Source organism: Patella vulgata, chromosome 1 (genome assembly GCF_932274485.2).
Source record: "Patella vulgata chromosome 1, xgPatVulg1.2, whole genome shotgun sequence".
Lineage (NCBI taxonomy): Eukaryota > Metazoa > Mollusca > Gastropoda > Patellidae > Patella > Patella vulgata.
Genome location: NC_065879.2, coordinates 28,716,974 through 28,731,780, shown reverse-complemented (window position 1 = coordinate 28,731,780; position 14,807 = coordinate 28,716,974). Strand labels below are relative to the sequence as shown.

At 31.8% G+C, this 14,807-nt stretch overlaps 1 protein-coding gene across 1 annotated transcript in view; it reads right to left on the bottom strand.

Annotated features, from left to right (window-relative positions):
* LOC126829100 (collagen alpha-1(I) chain) overlaps positions 1-14,807 on the bottom strand; it is a 55,185-nt gene that overhangs the window by 22,221 nt on the left and 18,157 nt on the right. Inside the window, exons 3-23 of the mRNA XM_050558992.2 lie at positions 14,455-14,662; positions 13,211-13,373; positions 12,032-12,346; positions 11,363-11,404; positions 10,295-10,357; positions 9,880-9,954; positions 9,392-9,460; positions 7,509-7,565; positions 7,195-7,248; positions 6,762-6,815; positions 6,515-6,568; positions 6,237-6,290; positions 5,689-5,742; positions 5,343-5,441; positions 4,592-4,636; positions 3,530-3,583; positions 2,507-2,605; positions 1,969-2,013; positions 1,630-1,683; positions 1,414-1,458; positions 784-891 (exon numbers count right to left, since the gene is read on the bottom strand). Of these exons, the coding sequence (XP_050414949.1) occupies positions 784-891; positions 1,414-1,458; positions 1,630-1,683; positions 1,969-2,013; positions 2,507-2,605; positions 3,530-3,583; positions 4,592-4,636; positions 5,343-5,441; positions 5,689-5,742; positions 6,237-6,290; positions 6,515-6,568; positions 6,762-6,815; positions 7,195-7,248; positions 7,509-7,565; positions 9,392-9,460; positions 9,880-9,954; positions 10,295-10,357; positions 11,363-11,404; positions 12,032-12,346; positions 13,211-13,373; positions 14,455-14,662 (1,811 nt within the window). The remainder of the gene's footprint in view (positions 1-783; positions 892-1,413; positions 1,459-1,629; positions 1,684-1,968; positions 2,014-2,506; positions 2,606-3,529; positions 3,584-4,591; positions 4,637-5,342; positions 5,442-5,688; positions 5,743-6,236; positions 6,291-6,514; positions 6,569-6,761; positions 6,816-7,194; positions 7,249-7,508; positions 7,566-9,391; positions 9,461-9,879; positions 9,955-10,294; positions 10,358-11,362; positions 11,405-12,031; positions 12,347-13,210; positions 13,374-14,454; positions 14,663-14,807) is intronic.

The following is a 14,807-nucleotide window of genomic DNA, read 5'->3' as shown; positions in this document are numbered from 1 at the left end:
GTAACATCTCTATCACCATAATATGATCAATTCATATAATGCAATCACCATACAATACATCATGATGCAATATCACTTATATCTCCAGTATTAAATATAAACAAGACACTTTATGTAATAACAATTCTCATGTTGCAGCATTACTAGTAATTATATCATCAATGAACATGATGTAACCAATGTTATCACTATTATGTCATATGATGCAACACTCTTAATAAATATAACCAATTAGATAGCTATTATTGGCATGAAGTAATCTATGTATATGTAGTTTATATAGTAAATTAGCATGATATAGTTTATGTTGTAAATATCACCAATTACCATGGTATTTCATTAGTAAACTTCACCAATAGTGTTCATAGTAATGATGTACTAATTTCTTAATAAATATGGCCAATTAGCATCATGCAATCACATAATGTGCCTACATTATGTAATAGTCCTAAACACAATTCACATGATGTACCATCTCTAGTAAATCAAATCACAAAATGTAATTATATATAACATCCCTAGTAAATCAAATCCATATGAAGTTAAATCACATGATGTAACATCCCTAGTAAATCAAATCACATGATGTAACATCCCTAGTAAATCAACTCACATGATGTAAGAAATCAAATCACACACTATAATCACTTCATGAAACTCTTCAGTAAGTACCATCAATTCATAATATTCGAACACAGATACTATTGTAGTTTCTGAGATCTGATAATAACAGTTCTGTGTATATTTATATATCTATTTGTAAATTTGGCTGTTTTCTCTCACCTTTGGTCCTTCAATGCCTTCTATTCCAGGTAAACCTCGAACACCTTTAGGTCCTTTATCACCTTTAGATCCAACAAATCCTCTCTCTCCATCTAGACCAGGATTACCCTTTTATTATAAATAACATATTCATTAATAATTATCATGTTTTATATCATTTCAAATATATAAATTTTAATAAAACATCTAAAAGTAATTGAGGAAAATTTGAACATTCACAAGATTTGACAAAGTGACTATTTTGTATTTCACCACTTTAAACAATAAGTATCAATTTTAAGCCAACCAAGCAATAACTTTTGACACTATAGTAGAACATTCACAAATTTTTAAGAAAGTGAACAAGAGCCATAATTCTAAAAGTGATAACCTGAAATTGATACGATTCTATAGGCTTTTCTGTGTCAGTAATATGAATAATGTTTGTAAATCAAAAAACAGATCAGATGGAGCTGGGGCAGACAGACAAAACCACCCTTGGACAAGAAGCATCAACTCTGATTTTTCTTAACTATTTCACACGCTTTATACGTAACATCTGTGTATCAACCTTGTATCATCTGTGTAAAAATTTTCATCAACTCTGATATCTTTTCAAATAATATTAAAACTAGTAGATATATACTCTACCTTATCACCTTTATCTCCCATTAAGCCTCTAGAACCGGAATCACCCTGGTAAAAAAAATTAAATTTCAAATAATCATTATTTCATTAAGACTGAGAAAACAAAAATGTCTCATTATTAATCATTAAATTTATTAACAATACAATTGTTTACCAGTATATCATAAAGTGATTATTCCAACTGTTACAAATACAATGAATAAAAAATACTAGATTTACCTTAACACCACGAGAACCAGGATATCCTACCAAACCATTTACACCTCGAGGTCCCTGTTCAAAATAAAGTAATCACATTAGCCTACATGATTATGTACAATTATTGTTGTTTATTTAATTTCATCAAATTGATTTGAAATGAACACTGGTTTCTTTTTTTTTGTTAATTATCATCTCAATCATAAAATCATTTAACTTTAAAATCTTTAGGAATTAAAAGTTTGTTCATGAATTAGATGCATATGTTTTAATAAATAGTGTAACAAAATTATAACATGTTAGTTATAATAAACTATTAAAAGGAAAGATGAAATGACATTAGGAAGTGATAAAACTTACGTTATCACCCTTGAGTCCAGGTTCACCAGGAGTACCAGATAAACCCTACAATAAAATAATCAAAATGATAAACCTTAAAGGTAAAAAAGATAAACCTTAATGTACAACAGATAAACCTAAAGGCTTAAGGTACAATAATAAAACAGATAAACCCTGTAGTACAATTTATTTATAGTAAACTCTTTAATATAAAATATTCAAGTTATAAAATGGTACGTATACTTTATATATTCAAAGAAAGAAAAAGCTGGACATCACAATTTGTAGAAATAATAAATCCTACACTATCAAATATTCAACTAATAAAATCAGTATACTTTATAAACTCATATAGAAGATAAATATTTATGTGATCTCTCTCTTCTGTTTCTTCACTGATTCATAGGTACAATGTATTCATACACATCTTACAACAGCAGTGACATAAATGTGCATAATTTAATAAACAATGTATGACCACATTTCAATGTGGGTGTATAAAAATGTTTTACATTTAAAAATATTGAAAAGTAAAAAAAAAATGTGATTGTTTACTTACTACTGGTCCGACGGGGCCAGGTAAACCGGGTAATCCAGGTTTACCGGCAGCACCAGGAATGCCTGGAGGACCGAGTGGCCCCACAGGTCCGGGGGGTCCCTGAAAAAATTATATTCAAAATATTTATTAGAATGAAATATATTGTAAAGTAAGATTATTTTCAAAAAAAGAGAGAGAGAGAAATGGGGTTTAACTTCCACTTGACACAAACCAGGTCATTTTGGGACTAACATATGGTTCAATTTAACAGTGGGAGGAATCCGGAGGACTCGGAGAAAACCCACAAGGTTGGACAGGCAACCCTACTTCTTGTCACGTACTACCAGGGAATCGAAACCACACCAGTTGACTCAATGACAGGCCTTATGATACAATGCGCACGCGCTAACCATTCGGCTACCCAACCCCCCTTCTAAAAAAAGACAAAAGAATTTTCTTTCTAAATAGTTTAGCCACCAATTAATATTTTCTTACAATCTAAATATCTATCACCAACATCTAAAGGGGGCTTTATGTCAACCTTACAACTGAGAGCAACTGGCTATTCGGCAACTAGCTTCAATTGAACGCAACTAAAAAAGGTTGACCTCAGCACCTTTTACAACCCAAAGTACCTAATTGCAGTCAGTTGTCCATGTTTAACTGTCTGGAACTCGCTTCAACTAGCGGCAACTAGTTGCAGTCAACACTCACTTTTCAAATGTTGCTGATGGCGACAATAATGTATCAATAGAATTGTGGCAAGACTGACCATGTCTTTGGGGTGCTTCGTCTAAAATATTCGCCATTTTGTTGATCACGTTATGAATAAATTAACAGTCACGTGTAAAGTGTAATCGTTATAAGTTCCAAGTTGACATGAGCGCTCCGAAGTCAGTTGCTCTTAGTTGTCCTCAGTTGCTAATGTGATGGACATAAGCACACTTGCAACTTACTGGAACTAGTTGCTTTGAGTTGAAAAGTCGACAAAAGCCCCACTTAAGCTTTATTATGTATTTGTATAATATATACTTATATACTTACAGTAGCTCCAGCATTGCCAGCTTGGCCAGGTGCACCAGGGGCTCCAACATTTCCCTAAAATTATATAATTGCTAGCATGTAATATTCATCTTATTTGCCCAAGTTATTTAAAATCATACAGTTATTAGTATACATGTTATATTCATCTTATATGCTCAGTTTATTTAAACACACATTATGCAAGAGCTAAATCTGCTAATTGCAGGTCTTTCTTTAGGCCTTAAATGTTATATAAACTATTAATTAGACATTTATTAACACGAAAAAACCATAACCAACTCTCGATGCCATCTTATTTTTCCAATTTTAATTAGATTTGAATCTGATATACTGTTCAATGTCCATTGATGATTAACCGAAAAAAATGGATAATAGAGACTTTGTTAATTATCGTGATAATCGAGGCTACAGTGATTTTAAAATAAAGTTTTCTCGGCTTAGAGTGAAGCAATTTGTCTGAAATTTTCAGGATATTCCCTTTACATTATCTAGTTTTTAACTATTATAGTGCGAACTGCCAACTCGTTATCGAATCTCCCATAATGTATCTTTAAAACTATACAATTACTAGCTGGTAGTATTCAGCTTATCTAGTACTATATTTGCTTCATAAAATGGGTGTGTTTGCAAAAACAAGTTAAATAAAACCAAGTACTAACAATCCAAACCATTAGACAAGATTCGAAGTCCTAAAAAAACGGTATCGGCAAAATACTGTAATCACATCCTGTTCACCCACACGAGGTAACAAGTGTTCAAATTACAGCAATCAAGGTAATTTGGTCAATTTTGTTGAAGATGAGCTGATAAAAGTAATTAGATGCACACATACTGAACCAAGCCAAAATGGCAGTGGAATTATTACATTGTGTTGATAATTAGCAAAAACAAATGGAAATACAAACTTCTACATCTTGTTCCAATCCTTGAGATATCTACTACGCATTATATATTATCTTAGACAGTAAAACAAAGTTTTTTATTTGTTTAATATAGAAATATACCATAAAATTTGTTCTTTTTCTTGAGATACAATTAAAAGATATGTGAATATGTACTTACCCGGTTTCCTTTGGGTCCTTCTGGACCTTCTGATCCTGGCATACCCTGTAAAATATAATACATATCTTTACTATTTTTACTGACTATACATAATATGAATAAAACAAAAATTAAATGTGAACATGAAATTAATGCCAGTTCTATAACATAACAAGAACAAATACACAGCAGAAAATCAGAAGTATCATCAAAATTTACACCCCCTCAACACCAATAAAATAATCCATGGTAATTAGTTAAAATTGTAGGCTAATTAGTACGGTTTGACAGTATTTACCAGAGCAAAATTGCCACAAATGACATTGTATCTCAATGTTTTTTTGGTAAAGGTACTTCAGAACAATAAATGATAAGTTATCACGGAATCCAAACTATAAATACCAACTAAGTATCTTGCTTGTTAGAGCCATAATATATAGATGTCATTACTTCTCAGGTAATGGTTAATTATTGCTATTACAGTCGTCTATGACAGTTATATAAAATCAGGTTATAACAAAATCCAGTGAATTCATCTGACATACAAAACATAAATAGGGCAAACCTTCAAAATTTCTGAATTGCGATGGGCTTCTTTTCCTCTTTATGCCCCAACGAACAATTTGGCAGTGTTAAAAAATGATTTGGAAAACTCAAAGTCAACCGAGGTTTGCAACTTATGATGACCCAATTCGTAGACAAAAGTAATGACAACAAGTCCTCACTAAATGCAGGCATACTAAAATGAACAAATATCAGAAGGTTTACTAACTGGTGGTCCGACAGCACCAACTCTTCCTCTTGGTCCCATAAAGCCTCTCAATCCCATCTCACCAGGAGCTCCCATTGGTCCTGGTTCACCAGCATCGCCCTTAACAAAACATAGATGTTTAAAATCACAAAAGCATACCAATAGAGCATCAATGATTATAACATCAAGTTACAGAGCATATATTTTGATAAACTCAACAAGTAAATAGAAAATACAAGTTTTATAAATAGAACATAGATATTTTTAAACTCAACAACTTATAAATAGAGAATATGTCATATAATTAGAACATACATATTTATAAACTCCACAACAAAATGGATATTGTATATATTCAAATATTTACCTGTTCACCATCATGACCTGGTGGACCAACTTCTCCAGGTTGACCAGAAAAGCCCTTAAAAAAGGACACAATTAAATCAAATAACAAATAAGGGAAAATCAGTCAGAAAAAATGTAAATCATATCATTCTAAATATTATTCTAATAGATCAATACTAGCTTAAATGTTGGTCATCGGAAGTTTACATTATCTTCTAATGAGTTCATGACACCATCTTTCTGCATCTGTGTTTATAAAGGTATTAAGAATTAAGAAATCATTTCCATAAAATCCAGCCCAATCTTCATGCAAGATTTTTTGGTTAAATAGTACCTGTACACTTATTGGACTTTTATTTAAACGTTTATGGTTTGTTGTCTTGTTAAAAAATTATATCAAAAATCCTGGAATAGTTTGTAATTTAATTTCTGCAGATAACAATACTTATTTATATGTATAGAAACTAACTTGTTTGTATGGCAGTATTTATTAGTCTACTCAACTCTTATACTTTAATAACTCAAATAACATGTTCCCAAGAATATTACTGATATAAAAACAATTCTTACCCTGTGTCCTTTTTCACCAGGTAAACCGGGCATACCGGGGAAACCAGGTAAACCCTGAAATACATATTATATTCTTTTACCTGATAATATCTTTTTATTCATGAGTACTGAATGTACAAACTACTGTACATTTTTAAAAAGTTATATTTCTGTAATAAGAAAAACGGCTATATAAATAAAAATAGTTTTTAAACAATAACATTGATAATCATCACTTATTGATACCTTCACTGTTTTTAATCTAGTATAAGTAATTCTAAAAATAATAAAATACTTACCTTACCTCCAGGTTCACCAACTGGACCTCGATCTCCATCGGAACCAGAGCGACCCTTTAAAAAGTACATTTATAACTCTGATTCAAATGTCATTGCATATAAACACAGAAAAAAACATCCAGAATCTGGTGATGGCCAGTAACAAAAAATTAAAAGTGAACAAAATAAAAAGATTTTCAATTGATTATAAAAAATAAGCAATAATATTATATTTCACTCATATATATATAACAATAAATAGACTTACTCTTTTACCAGAAGGTCCTGGTAAACCAGGCATTCCAATAGGACCAATTGGACCCTAAAATATAAATATACATTTTAATCAAATAGAGAAATATTAAGCAACCATATTTAAAAGACAGTGCAATCCAGCAGCCCACAGAATGAAAAGAACAAATTCACAATACATATCACCAGCTTGTATCTATTATATTCTATTTTGTACAAAATAGTTAATCACATCCATATTATTATCATCACATTTAAATTTTTTCCTATGATGCTTCAATAAAAAAAAATGAATGCCAGTAATAATTCTAAATAAAATGACAAGGAATATCTGAATAATCTATAACTGGTTAGAAAATTGTTATGTGATTTCATCTGAACAAAGACTAATGACTGTCTCAACCCATGTTGGAATACATGCATATTGGTAAGAAGTTTTAAGAACTCACCTGTTCACCAGGGTTTCCATTGTCTCCCTTACCACCATCAATACCGCTAGCTCCCTTTAAAACAAATAAATATTTATCAGACTCCTCACAAATAAAATATTTTAAACGAAACTATTTAAAAACCATTACTTATTTTTCCAGTTTATTTTGACAATTTCAAAAATAATGACTGTATTTTTTTTACTAAAATCTTTAAGTAATTATCAGTAAATTAGAGTTTACAGATTAGGAAAATATGTATCAATTTTAGCTAGTAAATGTAAATTTGAATGGATTTACTCTTTAAAATATTAGATAAGTTGAAATATACTTACTGATCTACCAGGAAGACCAGTCATACCCATAGCTCCTGGAGCTCCTCTCATGGCCAGCTATAAAATATATTTCATACAAACATTACTTAAAGCTATCATAAATCAACAGTTGTTCTGATTTAACAAGAACAGATTATGAAAGACTTCAACATAAAAGGCTAATTAGGTTTTGTTGACAGAATAAGGTTTTATCATTGTATTTATCCCTTCAGATACTGGGGGTGTATGACTAGAACATTCTTTGTACCATCTCCATTTCCAGATCAGACTGACTAAGACAAAAACAGACCAGTGTCTGTATTCAAAGGTTTTCTTAAAGTTCAGTAAAAATACTTAATTTTACCACTTAACCAAGTGTATATTTTACATATACTTGGCTATGTGAAAAACTTAACTGCACACTTAAAATACTGAATACCACATTAGCCAAAAAGCATGAATTTTCAACTTATGGAATAACCTCCACTGCCAAAAGTCATGTATCACTCACGTCACACGCAAGTTATGTCCCCTTAAGACACCACTATACTCTATTAAAATCTTAGTTGTCATTACTAGTAAAATGTTTGTCAAAATATTATATTGTAATGCATGAAAATAGTATGACTATAATTTATGATAAATTATGATAGTATGCATTCGTTGCCGGAACAGTTGTTTGCATAGATCTTTTCAAAAACAACAGATTACAATAGCAGTTATAGAATAGTGGTAGTATAATGATGGATATTGTAAACTTTATTTTAACAATGTATAATGAATAGAAAACAACATATTAGCAATAAGCAGGGCTTTTTTGGCTTTAAAGTTTATCAATCTATCATTTGAGAAACTCACAGAAATTTTGTCAGTGTCTACACTTTAGAACCCCAAAGGCCTGGTCATGACAGTACATTGCTTGTACGAAAGATGCATGTGGCATTATTTTCTACCCGAATAAATTCTACTGATTAAAACGCAATAGGTAACATAAGAAATTAATTGTAAATCATTATTGGCATGCTTTGGTCAGCAGTCATCATCATATATTTGTAAATTTATCCAAAAGAAGACAAGAACATGTTGCAATCAAAACTTCAAATATGTATATCGAAATGAATTGTTAAAAACAAATCATGCCTTGCTTCTCGCGGCAGTATAAATATTTGCTGAAATCTATAATGAAATGTCATCACAATGTCAAATTTTACAAATGAATTTAACACATCAAACTTGATTATATGACAGTCATGGAAAACGTGATTAAGCAATACAAACATGATAAATGATCAGGAAAAAAAACTTTGACCATCTCGGTGGTAGCAACCTTATACAATATTGTGGCACTACAAAATCAAAGGTCATGTTGAAAAAAAAAGGGTTTGAGGCCAGCTACGCTCGGCAACAGGTCTTTGTTTCAATCTCAATCCTCTAACTTTTAAAATCGCCATTACGGGCCTGCTACTACATTGTGTACTCTGGTTAAAAGAAGTCATTATAATCTCACATAACTTTAAGGTACCTCCGATAGGTCACTTAAAGTTAAGTTGATTTTTCTCACTTGAACTGGCCTTTGAATACCACTAAAAGACTAAACTCTTAAAAGTTAAGGCAGCTTTATTTTAAGGGAAAATTTGACACTTAACATTGCAGGAAGTTACATATTTTTAAGTGAAATCTATTAGTCTTAAAATATATAAAACGTTTTAGTTTATAACAGAATTTAGTCCATATTCCATATCTTATATTCTAGGCTTACCATATCAAAATATATATTTTAGGCCTATCCTTATGTAACAGAATGTTTAAAACCTTAAGTAAACATGTAAGTTTAAAATCATATTTAAAAATATGTAGGATATTCAGGGATCAGAGAAATGTAAAATACCAAAATTTAATCTTACCATATGTTGACTGAGCATGGTACGGAATGCTTGAGCTTGACTAGCACCAGCCTTCTGATCATTGTTCAACTAAAACACAATAAAACAAATTATTATCAATAACAGAAAATGGTAGAATGAGTTCTGTAATATTCAATTATCTAACTTTTACGGTGTAAATTAATTTTTTTAAAGTGGAAGTATAAAACGATAATTAATGTCTTACATTTCTGCAGCTGGTACAGTTTCAGTTTGCCATGAAAGGAAATTTGCTTTGACAACAGCATTATCACCTACTGTTATTTTGATGCTGGAAACCAGACAGGCAAATCCTGAGAGACGTTCACAGAAACGAACCTGGGATATTCTGGTTACTAGCCCTTTGTTTTTGGGTATTCTTTGGCAGAAAGAGAACTATAATATTGATGTCAGTTGATATATAAATAAACATTATACTTATCAATAAAATCTCAGGCAACTTATAGGTTAAATAAAAAAAGTCAACTTACTGGAATAACAAAAACATGTCCAGGTGGTCCAGGTAATCCATTAGCACCATGACTACCATCACGACCAGGAATACCCTAAAAATACATACTACATGTTACTTTCTAGGAAACATTATTAAATTTGTGCTAAATAATACTTAGCCTGGTTTGATAATATGTATTTCACATAAATGTTTGTACAATCTGATTTCTTGAAGTCATAATTCTAAGCTAATAACTGAAGCAGATAAAAAATAATGTCAATAACAATCAAAATCTTTAAATAGTTATCATACTTAAGTTGTGGCAATAGAGTGGTGTACAGGCTTCCAAATTCATGTATTGCACACATTGACAGTATATCTGCCCAAATATCATGATTGCTAAAATTAATTTTAAGGGTTTCATAATCTTTGTAAATAAAATATTTTCTTACCTGACCTCCCTTAGGTCCAGGTGGACCTGGAGGACCTCGAGGTCCAGGTGGTCCAGGGGGGCCCTGAAACAATTCAAAACAATAACGATATTATTTACAATATCAAACACATACAAAGTCATATATCTTATTCATGTGACGTAACAATGACATATGCATACATTCTTTTAGCTACATGAACGATTCAAATGGAATGAATGGAATGAAATGGGGTTTAACGTCCTACTATTCTGCTCTGACTGGGCTAATGAACATGGATGAAAGAATCAAGAAAACAATATCTGTTTGGTGTAACAAAGAATTTTGTTTTTGATACAACACTTACGGCTATAACTAGAGGGATTGTGGTTTTTAAACTGTGAAGTCACCAATTTGAAATTTTTATATTTACATTATAGGGCGTCCACTCAACACAAACTAGGTCATTTCGGGACTAACATATGGTACAATTTTATTTCAATAATTCGCTTTCGCACAGGGGTCTTTAGTAGTGGGAGGAAAACAGAGGACCCGGAGAAAACCCATGAGGTTGGACAGGGGACCCTACTCCTTGTCACGAACAACCGGGGAATCAAAACAACACCAGTTGACTCAATGACAGACCTTATGATACAGCGTGCGTGTGCAAACCATTCGGCCATCCAACCCCCGCTAAGAAAGAAAGGCAACTGAAGTAAGAGTATGATCTATGGACTAACTATGGTAAGAAAGGTCAATGCAGATGCTAAACTGAATTGGGCCTAATGATTAAAGCCACTGATTATCAATTTGGAATCAGTTGTAAATTACAACATTGTGGAAGCTCTCTAAAAGGAATATCAGCATAGAAATGATTTAATTCCGTATTTACAAAGATATGACGGACTGAGTATTGATCTGTTGATCTTTTCATAATTAAATGATAAACAATCAATTTTGAATTGAGTAACCTGTGAAAATTTCTATATTGTCTGAAAAAATTCAGTTAGGAATTAACAACTTTAAGAACACTATTAGCATATTTTATAACTTCTGTTTAGTCTGTAGCCCTGGGCAAAAAAAAGATAAAGTAGCTGTCAATATACTTACAAATCTGTAGGCTAAATCTGTGGATATTACTTCACCAAATCCCTGTCAAAACAACAAACACACTTAAGTTCAAATAATCCAATCAATAAGTAAAACGAGTTTTCCACAAAAGTTATTGTGCGAAGTCTTAAGTATTATAGTATTCAAAATGTAAACCACAAGCAATTTCATTTTACAAATATATTTCTATGATATATATTCTCATTCTCCGATGTTTTAGCAAAAAAAATAATTTCCTATGCTTATGCATTTACACTATATCATTTGAAAGCTTGAGGAGATTGACCCAGCAGATTAAGCCATCTTAACCCTGGTCTCTGTGGTCATTAGCCTCCTGTGCTCATTTCTATTATAGTTACACTGAACATTTAAGTAGTGTGTGATAAGCCTGTGACTGGGAATCATGTAATGAAATTGTTAAAGAAGATATTCACGATTTTTGGGTAACAGCAGTATGTTTTCATTTTCAATTTTTAATTGCTATTTTGAGCTCTGTAAATAATTTTCAGAACAATAGAATAATTTGTTTGCATTCAGATTGATGGAAAAAATCTTATTTCATTATAGTGTTGTTATTAGTTTGTTCCAACAAAATGCTGCAAGGTGAATGTAAATATCCATTTTCAAGGAGACAAAGTTTGGAAACTTATTTGTTATAATTTAACTTACTCTTACTGCTCCTCCTCCTCCTCCACCACCTCCCATTCCAAATCCACCTCCTCCACCACCTCCCATTCCAAATCCACCTCCTCCACCACCTCCCATTGATCCTCCTTCCATTTCAAATCCACCTCCTTCTCCTCCAAATTCAAATCCACCACCACCACCTGCTCCACCTCCCATTTCAAATCCACCACCTGCTCCAAAACCTCCACCAGACATGTTAAATGAAGGAAATGCCATATCACAAGAAGGGTTATAATATTCACAATGATCAAAAGCTGCTCCTGGATCTGGTAAAACATATAAATCTTGTACATCTCCCTGAAATAATAACATAATTTAGGCCTTTGGCATCAATGTATGGAAAAAGGGCAAATACATGTTATTTATTTACAGTGGGGGTAAATAGTCGGCAAAATTTGTTGTAGCATTGATAAAAAGTTCAATTTATGCCTGGTAATCAGCTAAAGATATCCCAGATATATCTTTGTGAACAAAATCGATTAATTCTGTGCGCTGAAATTATGATACCCTTTTTGTATACAAGAATCAGAGTTTTACTGATATTGACTGATGTAAATAATCAATGCAAATTAAATTTGATGACAGCTTTATCTTATTCCTGTAGCTATCTGAACCACTGTGATAGTTGCATTCCTATCATTGGTAACAAGTTTTCAATCTGGCATTTGCAATAGTGTCTGAATAACTGTGACTATAATTGGGTTGTCAAATCTTATATATCAACAATAGGCCCAAACTTATTTATCTGAATAACACTATCCAGTTCAACAATTTGTGTGATGTTTTCAAAATGGCTCATTATATATCTACTTCTAGCTAAAATGTTCGACATCAATTTGCTTACATACATGTGTCCAAGGATACAGTGTGAAATCCAGGACTGTACTTTATTAAATATTAATCCATAAATAAATTGACAAATATCCTGTCTACAACCTATTGTACATATATACACATCTTTCTATTGTGATCTACATACGTAGTCAATTGAAATTAATGTGGTACTCTAAAAGAAAGACAAAATTCCAGTTGTTCCTGCTCTCTATGAGGCTGATCAATCATCATTTGAACAAATCTGAAAAATCCTAAGAACATCTAAATGTGGACATGTAGTTACGATCTATTTTAAATAACTATTTAACAATACACTATATAACTTACAGTGAATGAAAATTCATCAAAATCACTGCTTCCAAGGAACATGATGCCACTTTTTGGCATTCTGGAAGATGAAGAACTGTTTAAGGTATAGGAAAATTTCTCTTCACAATTATGCACTAAAGAGACCTTTTTACCTTTAACGCTTAAAGCTATTCGGTGCCATCTGGAAAAAATAAACAATACATGCTTTTTTAAAAATCTTTTGCAAATTCATAAAAAAAATATATGATTTTTAAAAAATTGCTCAGACAGTAGTTGTTCGGATGGTACAAAAGAAACCTAGGCTCAACCTTGTTCTTGCAGATGTGGTAACACAAAAGTCCCCTTGACAACTAGAAATCCAAGCAGATTTGCTGTTCAGGCAAAATTCTGATACTTTGCATTGTATACATTAACATACAAATAAAAATGACCATATATTTGTCTTAAAATAAAAGACATATTTCAATGACAAGATATTAAAGATGGGTTCCCAGAAAAGTATTTATCGGTTGGTTATTTACAATAAAAGTATGGCAATTTTGGTATATATGGAAAGTAGAGATATCCAATCTTACTAGAAAAATACTGGATTCCCCGAAAAACACTCATGGAGCGTATACAGAACAAAAATGTAAGGGTTCCCCTAATCAACAGCCCAACGATTAGGAACTTCTGCACGCGTGATGTCAAAGGTCACGAGCGAACATTGAGCGCTTGATGTACAAGTTGATAAACTTTATAAAGAGTTAGACGTACAATACTTTCTGAGATAAAAATGACGGAAAAAGACGCGGGTAGTGGAAAATCCGAGAATTTAATTAGGATTCGATATTTGTAATAAATAGTAAGCGATTAAAGACAACATCGTCTTATGTATGCAATGAATTCTCCTCTGACTCCCAAGACGTGACGTAAACATGACCTGGTTTGATTGAATTTTAATAGCAGGGCATTCCTTCGCAATGTTTGAGAAGGATTTGAAGCATAATTATGACAAATTAATTAGTTTGAATATGTTTTTGGTCCATATATACCATTAAATCACCCAGTTCCTACGCGGGAACCCATCTTTAAAAGCCCATTCCATTATTTCAAGAACATTTAAGAGCAGACAGTTTTGTTTAGAAGATATTTGACATATGTTATTTGAACACCTTACCAAAATTAACTATCATATTATATCCATACCGCTATTTAAGAACCTAATTTCCAAATTTGTGGTCAAAATAACTAAATTTAAAGGCATATTTTTTGATACTTACAGTCCATCATTCACTCCTATTGGTAAAACTGGTGAAGATCTGCCTGGATTTATATCACCACCTGCATAACTAAATTTAGGTTTTTTACCAACACTGAGAGACATAATTTCATCTCCTGTTGAATCTTTTAAAATTGAAAATAATTTTCCTTTCACTCCCTCATCAGGTCGGATTGTAGCAAGAATAGAAAAATCAGTAGGAAATCCCTCTGAAACATAATAAGACATTTTTGCAATATATAGAAAATATGACAAAAATTTCCCCAACTATTATATTAGATTAAGAATGCATCCATATTCAGCAGACCAGGTTTCATAGTCACATTGTACATCACAAACCTCAATGTTAAATAG